The sequence below is a fragment of the Lepisma saccharinum genome, chromosome 16 (genome assembly GCF_977018435.1).
Source record: "Lepisma saccharinum chromosome 16, izLepSacc3.1, whole genome shotgun sequence".
NCBI lineage: Eukaryota > Metazoa > Arthropoda > Insecta > Zygentoma > Lepismatidae > Lepisma > Lepisma saccharinum.
This window is the reverse complement of record NC_139244.1, coordinates 2,958,385-2,978,977: the sequence shown is the minus strand read 5'-3', so window position 1 is coordinate 2,978,977 and position 20,593 is coordinate 2,958,385. Positions and strand designations below refer to the sequence as shown.

General features: G+C 41.4%; 1 protein-coding gene across 2 annotated transcripts in view; it reads left to right on the top strand.

Moving 5' to 3' along the window:
- LOC146000198 (protein phosphatase 1 regulatory subunit 14B) overlaps positions 1 to 20,593 on the top strand; it is a 214,249-nt gene that overhangs the window by 161,021 nt on the left and 32,635 nt on the right. For both annotated transcript variants that reach the window (XM_083137575.1, XM_083137576.1), the window contains exon 3: positions 17,224 to 17,307. In XM_083137575.1, coding sequence (XP_082993701.1) covers positions 17,224 to 17,307 — 84 coding nt within the window. The remainder of the gene's footprint in view (positions 1 to 17,223; positions 17,308 to 20,593) is intronic.

Here is a 20,593-nt window from a genome sequence, read left to right as displayed (position 1 = left end):
GCGCCCTTATTCGCGAAGATAAAAAAGAACTGCACACAGTGTGTCAGGAACGGAAAGCCGGGATGCCAGTACCAGGTTTTCCTAAAGAATTAGTCACAAATATTTCCCAATGCAGAGCAACAAAGTTCCATTGTGCAATGGGTTGCCAGGTACCTGGTAAATGGAAGGAAGGGGTGTGCGTGTACTGCTCGGAGGAATGTAAACTTCAGAAGAAGCTGATAATGAAGAACGTAAACATAAACACGTGTACCGATGGGCCAATTGCACCGGTGACGTCACTCTCCCCCGTTAACTTCACAGTTATTCCGGATACGGAGCAAAGAAAGAGGCGCCTGAGTCACTCACTCTCTGGCTCCATGAATAAGACGACTGCATACCTTTCGCCTGAAAGTGCTAAACGGCTTCCGAGAGGCAGCCTTGTTGCTCGGCTTGCAGGTGATAAGTTGATCACGTGTCGGGGGCAGCAGGGTTGCCAGTAGTGTACATATTCCATGCAAACAAACAAACAAAAAAAGTGTTCTTGGTTTTCAAGCTATTCTATTCATGGAACTCTTTCGTAGGGTGTCCCTAAAATCGTGGATCAATTTCCGGGATGCTTAATTTGCATGTAGACATTTGTTGGGCAAACAACGAGAGAAAATATATGTTGTAAGTTTGTCAAACTGCATACTTCCATTCCCCTACAGATCTTGACAGTAGATCACATGTAAAGCAAGATGAGATGGAGCTTGATCTTGTTCGCCAATAGCATATGGTTTTCTTAATGCTATGGCTACGAAAAGTATTAAGAAACTGAAATGTCAGTTTAATAACTTTAAATATTTATCACATAGTTTTTGAATACTCAAACGCAAAATAAATTGTATTCTTTTTGTATTCCTTTTGTATTTTATTTTCTATTTTATTTGCAAAGCGATGTAAGGAAATATCGAAATAGATGGTTAAGTGGAAGAAAAGGCATAATAGCCTTAACTTCGCCACGTATATAAAGCGGAAATAAATAAATGTAGTTCTTGATTGTTTTATTAATGAGAGTTTGTAATGAAAATTCTGTCTACCTTGAATGAAAATTTGATTTGATTTGTTTAATTTTATTCGCTTTTCTGCCACTATTGGTTAATCACGAGGATTTGGATGAAAGTAAATAACCACTAAAAGTGCGCGCGTGTGCATGTGTAGTAGCAGCAGCCATGCCGTAGTTCCCCATAACTCCTCGCTGCAACACCCCTTGACACGTGGCTTTTTCATTAGGTGACGCGTGTCGAGTCCCATCGCCGCTGTTATCTGGCTTTCAAGACAGGAGCTCGCTACTCTTGCTTTCAAGTAGCTCCATTAGGTTGTACTTTAAAACAAGGGGAAAACACGAAAGAATAGTCTGTTACTTCGCAAGTCGCTCGTGGGATTTATTAGCAGTGAAAGACACGTTTCAGTAACTTTGAATCATTCACTGTTGGCCCCCACCACGTACTTGGATCCAACATGGCGGCCAAGACATTTTTCTGATATTTGCCAAGTAGGTGTTGGCAACACTTGTCTTCGAGTGCGCAGCAAGTATGGTTACATGACGTCGTTTTGTGTCTACAGTTTATCTCTTGTCATCTGTTCGACAGGGAATCTATTGTGTATCTAGACATGTTTGTGTGTGTTATTAAATATGTATATGTGTCCTTTTCAAACTCACGCCTACCCAACCACCGAAAGTATTTGGATACAAATCGGAACGGGGCTCGCTCCCTGGCATTCACGAAACCAGAGTTGAACTTGGCAATCTTCGCGGGTTCTGGCCCTGATGAGATCCTGACAGAGGTGATCGATTACTCTCGTGTTGACCCTGACATAGTTTCCGGTAGGCGAGAGAAGTTGAGCGAAAATTACCATCTCTAATCGCTGGTGTCATATGAGTATGCAGCGGACTAATACAATACATTTTCCCAGGTCATGTTCTTCTCTAATATAAAATATATTTGTAAATTCTGGCAACACTGGTAAACAGGTGTTTCAAGGTGAATCATTACATACCCTCCCCCCTTTCTTTTATGTTACATTAAATACATGCCAGAAAGGAAATTCTTTTATTGCGTCTGACTCATTCTATTTTTATTCCGAGGTGAATAACAGTAGCATGAAACGTGTTTGCTGCATTATTTTGTAATATCGTGTCCTGTGCACCGGACGTTGTGAGTCAGACAGTTCTGTTTTGTGTGGATTTGTTTTGTATACAGCGCATTTGGTGTCGTGCTTTCGTAGTCACGCAGTGTTCCACACGGCACTGTTTAGAAGTGAGTCACTCCTCGAGCCTAATCACCTTGTATACCTTGCCCGTCTCATTTTCAAGATTTGTAACATTTTGTACGCATTAAAGAGGAAACCCAATAAAAATTTATTATTATTTTATTGTGTATTTTGCAAATACGCTGTATAAAGGAGCGATTTATGTGTTGACGACCTATTTCGGTATTAGTAGCGGATGCAACAAAACCTACGGGTACTGTGCGAGCAAGCGTAACAATACTTCCAAAAAATGAGTGCCTATAAGGCAAGAAACGAAAAGGTCGTTAATTAAGCCAGTGTCCTTCAGAAAATACAGGATGTTCCAAATTTTTTGACTGATTTCAGACGGTTGTTTCAATCATGCCACTGGCTTCATGTGGCAGTTCCTGATTCAGCCGCTAGAACGGCGGTTGCTGCTGTTGGGTGTGTGCAATGTCTTTTGTTTTTCTTTGTTTTGATGATATGGCCAGGTGCATTCTTTATCTGTCCCGGATATGGTTATATTTCCACGAAAGTTGCTCATACCGAGTTTTTGAAGTGAGTGTGCTAAGTCTAAGTGTATGACTGGAAGCTGCATACCTCATGTTCTGCCTCTGTTCATCACGAAGCTGTGACCACCTGAAATGGGGGGATAATTTTGGGACACCCTGTATTACTGCTGTGGAGAACAAATCTATAACTCCAGCAGCTTGTCGACCTCCACTGCAGAGCGGACGTCCTGGAATTCCCTCCTGCTCTATTAATAGGAGAGTTTTTACTCCTAGGTGGGAGTCGCTATCGTTGCCTGCCACGCCGATGTCTGTTGATGCAGTCTCGCTGCTGGCAACCGACCAGTGCACACTTGCAGCTAGGTACAAAACAAAAGACAAACGAATCTGAAATGAGGCGAGCTTTTTCCATGGTGTTGCGGAATCATTGTTGACATCTAATACATTTTCCCCATCTAACGAGGGACTGTTTCAAGGGAAATTGTTGTATGCCGCAGGGAATTCAACCCTTTGTCTGCAAGAAGGGCCAAGGGAAACGTACAGTTTCAGATTACTAAACCTCTATTCCATGAGTACGAATCACGTGACACCAGGAACCGGCTATTAAGATTTTCTTGACCAATCCCAATGACATGAAATCACGTAATCAGTGCGTCCATTGCTGTCACTGCCACCTAGTGTCAGATTGAGAAAGCATCGCAACGCATTCACTGGCTGCTCGTATCATCCACGCCAATTGAAGTCAATGATGAATCAAATCAATTAGGTAACATTTTAATGAAAGTTGTCCTTGCATATTAAAATTGCAGGATAAATCATGTTATTAATTTACCTCCAATACATCACGCTTCAAATGTCAACAAATTCAAGTGCGAAATTGTGCATGCATACAATGCAATGCATTAGTGCAATTAGTAATACGAGAGGAAAAAAATTGTTTATTTTGGAGCTTAAAATTATCACCTAAAATCAATATCCAGATAAATGTTTTCATTACAATACATTACAGTTAAGCGTGTGGTTTAATGTGCTTACCAAGAAGCAAATATAACATAAATTTCATTGTTTTAGGTTTTTCTAGTGTAAATATACAATGCTTGTAATTGCAGTTGCAACGTGCATTTGAAATCGTAATAATTATGTCCCCCCCTCCCCCGCCAATGCAGTATACTTGAAGAATTTCATCCATTCTCAAAGAAAATGTAGTCAGTCCCCTCTTGCTACGAAAGGAGCTTTATTCTCTGGTATAATTCTTTGGCAAGGAGAAATGGGTCACAACACATGCACAGGAATTGGAGCACGGCATGATTTACTTTACGTCAACTGCCCTCTTCGTTTGTTAGCAGAAAGTATTTTGGGTCCTGTTGAATGTAGGGCTGTAGAAGGATTCCGATTTGCTTTTTTTATTTTTATGAATTGGGCAAAGAGGACACAAAACTGGAGATCCCATTGTCAAATGATATCTAGTCCTATTTGAGCCTCTGTCTGCTTTTGGCTGTTCCAGCTGCAAAACAAGAATGTAGCTAATTTTGCAACATTTTCAAATATTAGTTTCGCTTATTTGTAATCTCCACACAGTGAACCATTGTTTCTCGGTTTTGTAACAAATAAGTCATGTGTGAAGAAGATAATCGTACAGAGTTTTACTCAACGCCACTGTCAAATCATTCATATCCGCTAGTGTAGGACATGGAAAATAAGAACGCACATTACGTATAGGACAATGCTTGAAAAGCGAATGCACAAAACACCGGTGCCTCGTAACATATGGACAATTCGTAATCAATAATCACAATCTGTTTGTGAAGTACAATTCACAAAATGAGTGAACAGTTTCCATTAATATGTGTTTGAATTTCTTTGATTTACATTATGTAATATCACTACTATATTGAAGAATTAGGTTTATTTTTTAATATGATTACTACAATTTAGAATAAATAATAATACGGCAAATGCCAATTCATATTCAATACGAGGTTGCATGTGATTCTTTGCTTAGTTTTTATTCTGTATTTTTTATTGATTTATTTGTTGCTTTGTTTCTCTGAAATATGTGTGAATGTTCGCTAAATGACGTCATTTTATCGTCACCTGCACGTATTCGCCCTGTAGTAGCGACAAACGAACTGACAAAATGTAAGTTGTTGCATTTGGCAGTTTATTAGAACTGGAAAGCGTGACTGCTTAAAATGCCGTCCATTCATAGTTGTCTTTCAGAAATACTGTGTGAAAACGGCTTCAATAAATTCTATACGACGTTAACGGAACATTCCGTGAGCCATGGAACTTTTCGATGACCACGTGACACGCTTTGTGCAGACAGGGTAATATAATTTGTCAACGCGTTAGTAAAAGGCCCTTTCGGCAGTGTTTACGACAAATGAAACTCAAGTTGTTTTTTTTATATGGCCTCTTCCCAGGACACGCAGTTTAGTGTGCCGTTATATTTCTCTTTATATCTTCCATTTGGAGTCTTTTTAATTGGCGCTATCTTTCATCCGGCGATCTAAAACTGGACATGGAAGATAAAGGCGTTTTATGCTAGCAGCGCTTGTAGCGAGCAAAATGGTAACCACAAGATAGGCGATATCGTGTTTCCAATGTGAAGCCACGACATTCGGTCGTGTATTCCTGTGAATTGAAGTTGGTGTGCAACTCTCATTTCGAACTGTCCATCAGACTGAAGAATGCAAATAATTACTTGATACTAATATTAACTTGGCGTAGCGTTTCCTGTCCGAATTTCAGGAACAGGCAGCTTAGGCCAGCCGCACACCGGATCGGACGTGACGAGTCATTTTGTTGCAAACCGACTCGAGGGAACGTTTAACATGGGGCTCTTATGAGCCGCCGCACACCGGACGATACAATTGACTCGAGTCACGTTGCGACAAAACAGTGAAGGTCCCGAGAATGTGGTTTCAAAGGAGCACGATGCGACAAAACGGTCTGCGCATGCGCGAATCCTTCCCCCTCAGCATACCACCTAAAATAATAAGGACAAGATTGATGTGCTATGGAGTGAGGTGGCACAGGAGATGAATTACATTACAATTACATTACGTGAAAGAAATAGACTTTACTAGTAGAAATTATCTTGTAATGTACACAACATTTCATAAATTGTACAAGAAAACGATGTTCAGGGCAGTTTCATATTTATTTCTCGAATAACTATGTGGTTGCAGCACGCGAATACAACTTTTTCCTTTTTTGGAGGGAAGCAGTGTTTAAAATAGCCCCCTTTTCGACTCGCTTTGACTTCTTTGCACCGTCTGCACCACGTTCTGGGTCTATGTATCCGTGGTGTATGGTCACGTGGTGCATGCTAACTAATCAAATGACCGTTTAAAGCAGCAGACAGGCATTTGTTGAATCTTCTGAACTTGAACACCGCTTTCCGTCTACTTGGTTGAACGCCATTTCCTTGCACCACCCTTGACACTGGATACACTTGCACTGCACCGAGTGTCAAAAAGTGCAGCCAAGTAGACGGGGCTAGTGAGCGGCAAAGCACCGGAACTCCATTCTGGCCAAACTCAGTTCCTGCTGCGACATTGACATCCATTTTATTTATTTAATGCACCATACAAAAGTCCATTCTTTGTTACATTAATTCTTGTAAAGAATAGATGAAATGGATAAAAACTAAATTTGTCTCTTGTCGGTGGAAATGTAGAAAAAAATAATACACTGCTCAAAAGAATTAGGGTATAATGCGATATTGACGGAATTCGCCACTAACATGCACAAATCGTTACTCTGTGGGTCAACGTACGTATCGTAGTGTTATGTAATCACAAAAGTCTGTTGAAAAGAATATGCACCAGGGGGCTACCGACGTTTCACATCACATGACCTGAGCGTAGAGCGGAATGGGCAGAAGTACTGCCCTCTCGGTGTCATCCCGTTCACTTGGAACAAGGCAGCGCTGCTGTAGGGTGATTACGTGATGCCTTCGCAAAGCGACTTACGCGAGTCCACTGCTTGGAGAGCAATTGGACGACTGGAAGCTGGTCAAACACAGCAAGTTGTGGCAGCAGCGTGTGGAGTGTCGCAAAGTGTCATCTGTAGACTGTGGAGGCGTTTTCAGGATACCGGAACGGTACGAAGACGACGTGGGCAGAGTCGGGCAACATCAAAAACCCCACAAGATGACCGGTATTTGGCATTACTAGCCCGTCGGAACCGCCGAATGAATGCTACCGAACTGCAACGTGAGTTCACGGTGGATACGGGAAGACGCGTCTCAACGCAGACAATAGGGTACGCCTGTATGCCCGTCGACCGATGTTGTGCGTGCCCCTTACTGCAAGTCACCGGAGAGCCCGCAGAGTGTGGGCTGAAGAACATCGTGCGTGGAACCATGAACAATGGCGATCGGTTTTGTTCAGTGACGAGTCTCGGTTCAGCACGTATCCCGATAATCGACGACTGTTTGTGTGGCGAGAAAGAGGAACACGCAACAATCCACAATTTGTGCAAGAACGACATGCATTTGGTTGTGGTGAAGTTCTCGTGTGGGCCGGCATCAGTATCGGTGGTCGTACAGACCTCGACAGTGTCCGGAATGGATCGCTGACAGCAGTGCGATACCTTGATGAGATCTTGCGACCCATAGTTGTACCTTACGCTGCTGCGGTAGGGGACACATTCCTTTTTATGGACGATAATGCTCGACCTCATCGGGCACAGATGGTGGACACCATGCTTGACGAGGAAGGTATCGAGCGGATGGACTGGCCAGCATGCTCGCCTGACCTGAATCCTATCGAGCATGCGTGGGACGCACTAGGGCGACGTATTGCAAGTCTGCAAACACCTCCCCGGACTTCTCAGGAGCTTGAACAGGTCCTCTTCGAGGAGTGGCACAGAATCCCCCAAGACCTGTTGGATAACCTGATTCTCTCTATTCCACAGCGATGTGCAACAATTTTAGCCGTTGCTGGACACCACACACCATATTAGAGGTGCATTTCCATGCGGCGGCGTTGCTCTCTGAGTCCATCGTTGGTGAGTCCCATGTAGCATTTTGCTGTTGGCCACTAATTTTGCCTTGCCTGTTTGGCATGTGTTAGCCTCCCATTGACTGGCATTCTTGGTTTTCATACCTATCTATCGTCTGGCTGTCCATGCAAAGTCTACACTCACATTATCCCCTAATTCTTTTGAGCAGTGTATATTGCGGCGATTGCTATTCGTTTAAGATGCAAATCAGAACCTAATTCCCTAAATGACAGATGTCATAGATCTTGTGTTTATACATTTACTTTAGATGCAATAATAATAAAAATCAATGCTTTTTTCAGGCGTACCGGTAACCTTTATATGTGAGAATGAAACTAAAAGAATTTTATTTTAACGAAAGAAGTGTTTGTGTGTGTGTGAGTACATGAATGCATGATCATCAGACATCGGATTTTTAGGTTTTAAAAATATTAAATTAGACTAAAATAATCCTGAAATAGGTTCCAAAAACTTAAAATGGTTCATAGTTCCTGAAAAATACTAATTCGATACAATTGTTAAAAACAAAATTTCAAAGGAACCGTGAGAAATTTTAATACATATGTATAACCATCAAAACTATTAATTTTCTAACCAAATGTTTATTTCTGTGCATCATTTTCAAAATTATCCACTAATTGCTGTATAACTAATACTTGTATCATTAGCATTTTTGGTCTCTAGAGTATGTTTCAAACAAGTTAGTCATTGGATATTTTCGTTACGAAACAGAACAAATAACTCTGTGTGATGTAACAATAATATAAAACCTTAAGAAATATACAAAAGCCTAAGCAAAGGTTTGATTTGGGCACAAAAAACAAGCAAAATAGGTTATTTTAGGAACTATAAAACTTCATCAGTTGTTGCATTTTTTAATGAAACGCTGATGTAACGTTTTATTTCTCATTTACCTGCAAAGGAAAAAATAGGTTAAATACGTAAAATCCGACGTCTAATGATCATTTATATACCACAATATTTAGAGGAGTTCTTATGATAAACACAATAACAAATAATAACAACAAGCTAACTTGTACCGAAAACTTTCTTTCCAGAAGAAAACACTGATAAGAATAATTAAAATTGTTTCGTTTTATCTGAAGCAAAGTGACTCTTCGTGTCGCTTTGTGTCCTTTCGTGTTGCATATCGTCGCGTCATGACTCGTCGTGTCAGATCTTGTGTGCGGCTGGCCTTACAGTTGCCTGACCGAGTAGAGTTTCGTCCGAGGGCTGCCATCCTAATAGTGTTTCATGAAGCTTTAAAACCTATTGTTCATTCCGTAGGTTTACAGTGCGATAAGGTCCATTGTTAACGCCAGCCAGGACTGCGTGCCTTCTTTAATTGGCACCTCTATGAAAATAGAGGTGGGCTTGTCGTATTGCCTCGTACTCGGCATGCACGACAGGTGGTCATAAGTGACCCACGAACCCGCACGTATAATCCATCGATATTTTAAGTTATTTTTTAGAATGTTTAAAATGCTTAACAGCTCCATGGAATTACCGCACTCGGCAGCTGTCGCTTTGTCAGTTTGTTGATATAAATGTAGATAACATCTTAATAATAAACTACACAGTCCGTCCAGTGGGAAAGGTGACTAATGAGAAATGAAAGAGAAGACATTGTAGACTGGTTGTTTACAAGAACGTTTATTCAAAATAGACACCTTGTGAGTCAATACATGCACCGAAGCGGTTGTAGAACTTTGTGAAGCAGTCTTGGTACTCCTGTTTCGGAATTGCCTCCAAAATCGCGGTCGAAGCCTTTTGGATGTCTGAAATGGTGTCGAAACGCCTTCCTTTTAAGCCAATATCAGTTTTGGAAATAGCCAGAAGTCGCATGGAGCTAAATCTGGAGAATATGGGGGGTGATTGAGCTCCACTATCCCTTTTTTGGCCAAAACTGGCGTACCAACCTGCTCTTGTGCACGGGTGCATTGTCGTGCAACAGAAACCATGAGCCCTGTTCCCGATATTCAGGCCAAACTCTACGAATCCTGGCCAATAGACGATGGCAAACACCCACGTAATACTCAGCGTTCACAGTGTGACCGTCGAAGAAAACCGTGAGCAGGGTTTTGATTCGGCTCTTCTGCATGCGCACTCTCTTCGGTTTTGGAGAGCCTGGAACTTGGACCATCACGAAATATTGAATACCACTTAAACACGTTCTTACGGCTCAATGCCTCAATACCGTAAACAGTTTGAATCATTTGAAACGTCTCTGTTGTACTTTTACCCAACTTGAAACAGAATTTAATGTTGGCACATTGCTCCGTTTCCGACAGACGTTCAGCAGGTACTGTCAGTCACAAGATCCGTATGCCTCGACCGTCGACGCTAGTGCTTTGCAAATTTGCCGGAAGAAAGTCGAAATGTGTCGCTACGTAGTACATATACTTCTCCATAGATGGCACCGGTGGTTCCGTGGCAAAAAAATCAGTCACCTTTCCTACTGGACGGACTGTGCTTAATCTCAAGGTATTTTAATACATTTGGATAAAGAAAGAGACATTTCTTAAAAATTTGGCTATGTCTCCTGACTGCTCCATTGCTTCAGTGGCTCTTAAAATTCTGTTGTCCATCGAGACATATTTCTTCTTCCTTTTCACCCCTTCTATATTCAGCTCCATTCTTACAATATTAGCATCTGGTTCTTTCTTCAAACACCTAATCAAATCTTTCACTCGGGGGTGTGGTTTACCCACGACTGAGTTCAATCGGTGGTTCCATCCTTCAACCGCGTTATTTGTCCTGTGTCTCCTTTGGTGGCAGTTTAAACCTGTGGATTTTCCAACCACTGGTCCACAAAATTCAGCCAGCTTTTAATTTTCTTCTGCCTGACTATGGATATGAATCCATCCTTCCTCCACTTTCTTGGCTTTAAGAATGCTAAGGCAGCACACATCCTCATGGAGTTCCGAACTTTCTGATTGGATTTGCACATACTTCTAAGCCCAACGTTCTGTACCTTCCTCCACAGACTTTGTGAAAAATGGAAAAAAACAACCTTGCACTTTAGCTCTTGGAAAGGTATGTTTGATTGCTTCAATAGCTCCTGCCTCGAAATCAATGTTCACTGTTTCAGGAGTCCATTCCGGTACTACTTTCATAGTCGTCAGCTAGTAAGAAAGTGTTGCCATCTGCCATGACTAAAAATTCTGGATCCAAGCTTTGACGAACTGCAACTCGGGCGAAATGCTACTGAACCAATATTAATGTCCTACATTTTGAGCATCAAAGAAAGTGCATCGTTCAGTTGTAGAAATGGAAGTAATATTAAATTTAATCTCCCATGCTTTATCACAGGTACACTTGAAGTGAAGGTACGTATCAAAAGTGAACATTGCCTTTGTGAAAATAGTGGCATGTGGAGTGAGTTATGGTTTATCTAATCGGAGATGCGTTTGGTTTGAATAAGTCACTTAAAGTAATTTAAGTTTGAGTAAAGTTTTTAAATACCATACCGAACGAAGTCTCGAACAAAAGCGAGATCTCTGTGAAATGGAGGGACATAACACCCCATTGACATTCCTTCAGTGCGCCGCTGTCCATAGATAATTATGCCGGTTGACCAGAGTGTTCAAAAATATAGAAGTGTGATGCTGAGAAATAAGTTTCGATTTCCTAAATAAATTGTACAAATAATTTTGTCGGTTAAAACTCAGACTACAGCCAGAAATGAAAACCGATTAATTTTAAACCTTTCTACAAAATATAAAGTTGGTGCTCTTTTTATTTTAACTAATAACGAACTCAAATTTACACCAATTTGCATAATGTTATAATAACATATAAAGAGTTAAGAAAATTCAAAGTTGCCCTTGTACTTGAAAAATATGCGTAGCAGATGTGGCTGTATATGAACATTACAATTTTATTATTATATTTGTTTATCGATTGATTTATTTATTTAGAAAGCCAATTTTGTCTTTTGCTAATCAGTCTCGTTCTTGGCTCGCAGTTTTTGGAGCCGACCTCCGTAGCGTAGTGGTGAGCACATCGCACTATGACGTCAGGGGTCCCGGGTTCGATTCCCGGCTTGAGCGCGTGTGAGTGTCACTTTATTAATTACACCATATCGTCACTCTTCTTCATCATTCTCGAAAAGTGGCAGAAATGACAAGTAAAATAAACTAAATCAATCGCAGTTTTTAGAATTTCTCTGTAGAAGCGATCGAGCTGTTCCACAGCCTGCCACTGCTGACGAAATGAATGCAGACACGTTTCGAACGGTTTGGCGAAGTGGTTTTTCTCGCCCGCGAGTGTTTGGGGATCGATGCCACGAGTTTGTACAGGGCATGCCGTCGTCGCCATGGAAACGCGGGGTCGTGTTTTCAGCTAAACCGCCAGAGCTTGCATCGGGATGAATCTTGGCCATCCCGGCTCGAAAACATCACTCGCAAAAGCAACATTACCGATATCCCCCGACACCCCTTTTTCTATGGCAGGGGCGTACCGGCGGGAGCCACCTGCTTACAGTGAGGACCCCTTGAAATTTGTATTTGGTCATGTAATATCGCTTTTCTACCATTTTAGGTTTAGGAATGGACGTAGGAGCGTACGTAACGAAACGCGCACACACATTCTCTCAGGGAATCGAATCCAGATCCTTCGTCATCGAAGACGTGAGCAGAGTTCGCGGATGGCATTGGTTGCGTGGTTGAGTTCGTAAACGTTCGTATTTGTAGTTTTCGGGTAACCGCGACGACGGACAAGAGTGTGCATGTTAGGAAGCTTTCAGACCGAAGCGACAAGCGGCACGTAGAATTCACACCGGAGCGACAATCGCTACGTGCAGCTTGTCGTGACAGTTTAGAGTGGGATCCATACCGCAGTGCAATGCACCTTCACCGGGAATGGAACCCAGTACCCCTAGATGACATGGCGGCAACGTTAGCCACTGTACAATAGCAGTGGTTCTCAACCTTCGTGATCCCGGGACCCGGTAAATTCGTTTTCTAACAATTTTACTCGTAAAAAGCTTTAAATTTTAATAAAATGGACAAGATAATTAACCTTAAAACAGCCGAGCCGGTTTTCGAACCTCTCTCGCCGCGGCCTTTGCGCGCGATTTTTAAATTTTTACACTTATTTCAGAAAAACGTTATATCTCTGAGACTATTTGAGTAATCTACTTCGGATAACTTTTGTTTGAAAGCAAAAACATCGGAGCACGCGACCGTGTACAATTCAGAAAGCCCAAGTGAGAAAAACGGGGTTGGGAGGGGCCAAATCCCAAATTTCAATGAAAAAAATTGGCGTTCGCCCCTCTTCTCCCGTTATTTTGGAAAAAGGGCGCAAACTTTGCATTGTTTTCAAAGAATTGACCTTTTGCAACAAAGGGAAACTTCTTTCAAGTCTCTAGTCCTCATACAGGCTGAAATATAACGCAATATGTACAATCCCTGCATTTTGGCAAAAATGGCTAATTTGCATATTAGAGAAAGGGGAGGGGGTGGGTTTTCTTCCACATGACATTTCAAAGTCTTATCTCAAGATCTGTCAGCGTTTACAACCTCACATACAAGTATGAAGGTCGTAAAATCACTTGAATGTTCTAATCGGCACCATGGATCATATATGACCCATTGGCTGTTTAAATGTTAATATACACGTCGTGGGAGTGTCTCTATATAACGTCACATGTAGAATCTGCACTAAACTCCAAAGACAGATCTATACCACGTGCTATTTCTAGTTAAGGAGTAGAATCGTCCAGACAGCCACAACTCTTCGTCAATGCGTCGTCTTTGAAAGAATGAAACTATTTTGAGACCCTTATCCGTTACCGGAAATGTATTGTTGGTAAGCACCTCTCTTTGCCTAACCATTACTTTTCTTTCTGTCGTCAAAGCCCCCACCTGCGTCTGTTTATTTTAACCTACCCTTCGCACATAACGCGTTCTTCTTATCACCCGCTTCTGTCTGGTTTGGCAGCGAGTACATTTTTTGTGCGCGAGACCGAGATTTCCCCAGTGAGACAGTGTTTGGGGCCGAGATTAAACCATTTTTTGTGTGTGCTTCCCTCACCCCCTTTTACCAAGGTTTCTAGTCTTTCTAAAACTGTTTCCCCATATGCAAGTGGCGCCACCTTTTGCCTGGGCTGAACTCTTGAGATTTGTTTTATAATTTTATAGTAATAATATACGTCACAAGTAGGCTGAGGATTTGCCTTCAAATGACTTTTGTTGTTCCTTGGTCAGAAAATGTATTTTATGTTTAAAAACAGTTTCAGGCCATTTCTGAGAGGAATGCATGAATTTTATAGCGGCTCTTTTTTTCCTACGTTCGTCGTATGCGACTAAGATAACTGCTTTAAAATAACGAAAGATCTGTCGATATTTATCAATTGTAGTGCCTATCAATCCTCATCCTGGTTATAAGCCATTTGCTCCCTTACTTACCTAAATAACTATATGGCCACTGGTGGTGTTAATAATAGTGTTAGGGACGTAACAAATTTTTATGAAATATTTTCTTAAGTCAGTAATGATTTCTACAATAAAATATAATAATTGGGTGGGCTCGAGCCCCACAGGCCCATATAAGTTGGCGCCACTGCTCGTGTCTTGAGTCTTTGCTGCGTGTTGTTCAGTCTTTCCCGCAGGATACAAGCCGAGATAAAGAAGCTCTCTTATGCTGCGTGGAAGCAGATTTTTATTGCTTCTTGTAACTCGTGCAGGATACAGATCTGCTTGCAGGTTCTTATTAGCCTTTGCGAGCTGGAAGAAGGCTGAACGCATCGTTCATTTGTTGACGTGATTGATTTAGGGGAGCGATTGCCAAACTTCACGAGTGGCCGAGAGATGGTGCTGCTTCATCATTTCACAATAATGGCCAGCTACGGAGGGTGGATTGAATTCTTTTGTGGCAATTTATTGGTTCATAGAAACCTTAAAATGCAATAAAATGTAAAAAACAATACTTCTTGTTAAACTGATATTTGCAAGATCTTTAACTTTAGGAAATTTTATATCTTCACATTTACTAGTGTCAGAGATACTGCAAAATTAGTCTGCATTGATTGTTATTCAAAACCGGACAGGTCGGTCATGAAAGCATTTCTATGAGACTATCAATGTTTTTTTTATAATTTAGTCGTTGCTGAGGAACCGACTTACGATCTCCCACTTTAAGCTGTAGGTCCAGTCCCGATTAGCCTTACTGTGCATAAAATGGACTTAAAATACCAACTCAATCAATCAAACAAACCCACCGATGTTCCCTGGTTCGACTCCTGGCCTGGGCATGGCTGTTCCTTGCGAGTGTCCTTTCATCAATTTCATCAATACTCTATCCCGAGAATCTCTGGAGTAAGGCTGCGCATAACGGTAGAGAAGGGTAGAAAGCGGGTGGGCAAAGACTGGTATCTGCAGTCACTTTCCCCCCTCCACGCAATCTCGTTTCCTCTCATGTGTTCATTGGTCGAGACCTCTCGAATCATCCCGAGACATACACATCCTCATCGTCGCGATTAGCTAAAAGGGGCACAAAAGCGGCGCTAAATAAAAATTCAAAACTTTTTAAGGTCAATAATATGTTGTAGAAGAGACTTTACTGCAAACTAAAAATATTTTTTGTAAACTTCTTTATAATTTTAGTAATATTTTTAGGTTATATTTTCAGGTTCATGTCATATTTTTCCCCTAAGTAGTGATAAAAATTCTGATTCAGTGTTCCAACTGCTACGTACAAATGCTTCTGAAAAATCGAGCGACAAATGAACAGCGAAAACGTGGAAGCTGGTAAGTAATGATGCCTTAAAAGGCGGTAATGGAATTTTTCCATATCCCCCCCCCCCCATTTCCTTTATTAGTCGCGGATGGGGACGCAGTAACTCACAATCCAAGGGCATTTATCTGACGTCTTCCATCTTTCTCACTTGGTCGCTTTTTTTCCCGTTTCAATAAGGAGCTCAGTTCACGGAGGTTCAGCATTCTGGTTGCCAGGCAATGCGCTAATTATCCTTATCTACAGCACCCTTTTAGCCCCGTGCTCAGGGTGGGAACGTAATGCGGTGGTTATCGCTTTGGTATGTAAATGTGGGTTCATGTGCTGTAAGTTCTGTACGGAGCGAGAGTGCATGGCGGGACAGGGGAAGGGGGACATAAGAAGAGCCAGCCACCTTTCTCAGGAAGTTGCCTTTTTGAATACAGAAGTTTTGTAAAATAATGTTTTTACTTTGGAATTGGATTGGATTAGTGAAGTTATAAGCTGTGGTGATATTTTATTGTTTTGTGTCTTTTCTTGATTCTTGCTCCTTTTCTTTAGCCACTTCTTATTCTCTCACCCTTCCCCTTTCCGTGTGGGGCCAATAGAACACGGGAGACCCGGGTTTGATTCCCGGGGTGGTGGTCTAAGATCGGAATTTTCCCGGCCTTGTCCCCGCATAAAGCGGCTCTGTGGCTCACCAAGCCTCAAATCAATGGGTACCTTGGGGCAACTGTGGCGGTAAATGCGGCCGGAGAGTGGTGCCGATCAAAATGGCCGAGATCGAGAGACTCTTCTACCCCCACATCCCGTAGATGTGCCTTCATCGCACGGTGCTATATGTTAGGTAAGATTTCCCTTAGATCCCCTTATCCCAAAACTGAATTTTTGTGTGATATTCAGGTGTAGCTATACCAAGCGTGACACTTCCCACCTTAAAATAGTCCTCATCCCCTTCCGCACTACTGTCTCGCCCCTCTTGTTTTATGTATTTTTTTTCTTTCAATTCCTTAACCGCTCTCGTCTCGCTTCTGCCTGACTTTCCTTTCATATTATTTAAGTCCGTCTTTTCCTCCTTTGCTTGTCTGTCAATGAACAAACTTTGATCCATGCTGTTCCTGCCTCCCCGACGAAGGAATTTGCGCTGATTAATCTTCCAATATCCCCGGAATTTGCAAATTCTGGCGCGAAACCCCATCGCTCGTCTCTCATTACTAAGTGATCGGACGCGACTAAAGCGCCTCTGCGGAAATGATGACAAACTGTCCTTGTTCTGAACTCTCCGAAACTGGAAGTTCGTTAAGAGGGTGTAATTGTTGGAATTAACGGGAGTAGGAAGAAGGGAGTGGGCGGCTCTCAATCAAAACTGCTGGTCGTCCTTTCGTTGAAATGCACAGTGAGGAAGTTTGAAAACGAGTGCTTCTTCCGTCTTTCTATAAGGGGCTGGACCTTGATAAACCATATAAGGTTTCTCAGTTGCAAACGCTGGTGTTTTGGCTTGTCATAGCCAGTGTGTGAGGAAGTAACACGGTTTCAAGTAACTGTTACTGTTATATAGGTTTCATGTACTGGGTGATTCAAAACTTCGGCATCAAAGTTATTAGTTCAGATAGTGTTTTGAATAATGCTTGTTGGTTTTTGTAGTTGTGACATTTTAACCATGCGGCAGATTTCTAACTTTTCTTGCTGCCGTTATTGTCTGCTCTGTTTATCTCATGTCTCTCTCTTATCCTTCCAGGAAACGCCAGCGCGGGAAGTGGAGGTTGACCTAGACCAGCTGCTGGATATGGACGATGACGACCAGAGGCGGAAACACCTTCAGGTATGTCTTGTACAAACACAAAAGTATCTTCCTGTTGCATTTCGTAAAAGAGAAATGTTTATTCGGAATGACCCAGAAACGTAGGTGATAATAGCAAGACAGTTTTTTAAAACATTTCTTGCTGTTGTGCATTTGGAGCTTGGAAGCGAGCCATAATTCGCGAATCATCCAATCAGCAAGCGAGTCGCTTACGTCATCTCAACCCCAGCACCTATTGCTAATTCTCTCACTCACGCTAACGCTGTTGTTAGGCTCGGTAGATAGACTCGTGCTGTCGCCTGGAAATGTTCCGAATGTTTCCCTTACGTGTTAAGTCTTATGTCAAGTGTCCGGGAGGAATTTAAACATTATAAATGTCCCATTGGATCATCACATAACTTCCATTAACAACGTAAATCTTTTAGTTGAAGGAAAAGAAAACACGGAGAAAGTATTTATCTCCTGACTTTTTACTTATTGTATTAAATTTGATATATTACTGTAATTTCTGCGGTCTATAATTTTAGCTATTTTTTTCAAGTTTGGTGGTGTTTTTAGTCTTCTCCCGAATACCGTTATCGTCAGTCATGAGTCTGTGCATAGTCCATGTAAAATTGCTCGTGAATGATTGAGACTGTGGATAGCGATAGCCCATGTAGAATTGCTCATGAATGATGATGTACAGCTCATGTAGAGATGATGGTTTAACATATTTTTCTCATGAATTCTTAATAGCTGTGGGATTGGTGAGGTACATTTTCATATATTTTAACTGTAAAGAGTTGTAGAATTATATTTTGACCAAAACTGATTTTTAATTTTTCTTCTCCCCGAAGAAGTATGCTTGAAAGCATTTAATACTCGAGAGTTCATTGAAAACGCCAATATCCTTGAACCGAAGATTTGTCAATTTCACATAATCTGACGACATTTCCTATTAAAGTACGTATTATTTACTGTGAATGATTCTCACATTTTTTCCTTATAGCGATCTGGTAACTCTTAAGAAGTACTGAAAAATTTACTTCAAAATTGCCACATTTAGTAGAGTTACCATTCATTTTCCTTTGCCGATATCAAACGTAGCAGACAAACATTTTTGCTTATTTGAAACATAATCAGTTTTTCGCCCATGTGAATCTTATGACAGTATTTTCAGTATATTTCGGACGTATTCCGAATACCGAATTATATCATGAGCTGTGTTCAGATCATTTTTTTCTGAACTGGGCTTATTCCTTTAAGCAACGGGAAGACTTTGGGGAGTAATTAGAAAAGTTAGATAACTTCCGGTATTGTATTCCGAAATCTCACCCGAGCTTCGGGTAGCAGTTTACAGATGGCACTGCAGTCGCGGAACTTTCCGACTTCACACAAGCAGATCGAGCTCTAGCACAAAAGACTTAATTAGGATGATTTTTCTTTGGGAGTCTTACTACTTTCTCGAGGTGAGATAAAATGGCGTTAATTACGAGTTCCCTGGCAACGGTTAACCTTTTCGTCACGGAGAACTTTCTTGATTTCTGTGGATCCGATAAGTTCTTGTGCGAGACTTCAAAGACGGGACGGGGAGGGAGAGTGGAGAAAGAATTGCAGGTTACTTCTGAACGACCACGTAGAGGCAATTGAAGACTAAAGGTGTGATGGGCAACTTAATAAGCAATATACAATTATTAACTTATTATAAACGTGATTATAAGCTTTTTCCTTTCAGAGGAGATGGGTGAGGGGGTAAAGTATTGCTCGTCAAATGCACGCTACAAACTCAGCTGTAGCGCCACCCTTGGTTGTCATATTGCAACTTCCACTTTGTAGAGGCAACGTTTACTGAATATACGATCTACAACCCAGTGTTACTGGACAATTTATCGATAACACTATTAGACAAATTGTAAAAGAAGAAATTACATGCCACATTTTCCTTGCTCCCCAGAGCGCAGTGGGTGACATTTGAACTGACACCTGGTGGGGAAAATGGCAACTGTACTTCAAAGCAGCATCTCGATTCGGACACTGCCTTTAAGAAACCTTCCTGCACGTACTCCTCTTGGCACCTTCAGCTTGATTTAGCTATTGACAATGTAACCTCGATACTGCTGCAACTTTTGACTCTGGTACAGTAACGATACCAGAAAAAAAAAATTGTGGGGGACCGAGGGGACAAGTTTCTGGGGAGGGAGTCATATTTTATGTATCGCTGAATGCCATACACAAAATGAATATTTTTATTTATCTAGTTCTGAGAAGGGAGGGCAGATTGGACCCCTTCCTCTACTCTGACGTCGCCACTGCACGGGTAGCTTTCATACAGTGCCTCCCAGAGGCCGAAGTGGCTTGATAAGATTATTACTAGGGCTTGGGACTTTATGTCCTATAAAACTGTAAAATATGTATGTAATTATGTCATATAAATTTGAAAATATGTCATGAAAAATTACAAATATGTCAGAAAAATGCAGAAATATTCCCAGTAAAGCCAAAAATATGCACAACAGTACTCTCGAATTTCTCCCATACCCGATAGAGTAGAGTAGGGGCTGTAATATACCGAATGTTATTTTTACTTTTGACTGATTTTTGTGAAAAGCGAAAAAGGCAAAGAAATGAGAACGAAACTTGTTTACTTCCCGTGCAACAATGAGAGAGAACATTTTTCCTCAATAATGTTTGTATGGCTATCAATTGTCGGCGGGATAAAAAAAGTGGGAGTATTTTTGTTCTGTACTAAGAAAAGACGGCACATTTCTTCCTCCGTAATTTCCATATCCTGCCATCGACAATATGAACTACCCGTTATACTAAAGCTACGAAGAAAAAATTATGAAATAACCGATTATGTGCGAGAGAATTACGAAGTTATACGGAAATATGTCTTATTACAACAAAATTGAAGAAATATGTTGTAAAAACGCGAAATTGGTGAAAAATGTCAAAATATGCTTTGTCAAGTTTGTCTATCTCGGCTGATATTCATCAGATATGTAAAAGGTCTCACCCCAATAATAGATCCGAAGCCAATTGAAAAAAATGTTATAACAAAGTCCCAGGCCCTAAATTACACTCTGTGCTGGTATTCTCTGGAGCAAGGGAACGAATAACAAGTCCTCTGTGCAAGTAGGGCTCGACCAATGAACGCATGATAGGGGAAGTGAGTGGATGGAGGGGAAAACGCGGCTGCAACTACCAGCCGTTTGCAGCAGCGCTCACTGTTTTGCTCCACAGATGGGACAGAGTGTAACTTACAGGTCTACCGATCGACCACAGACAAGTGTCGAACTCACGACCCAATTTCCCTCACTCGGAAAAT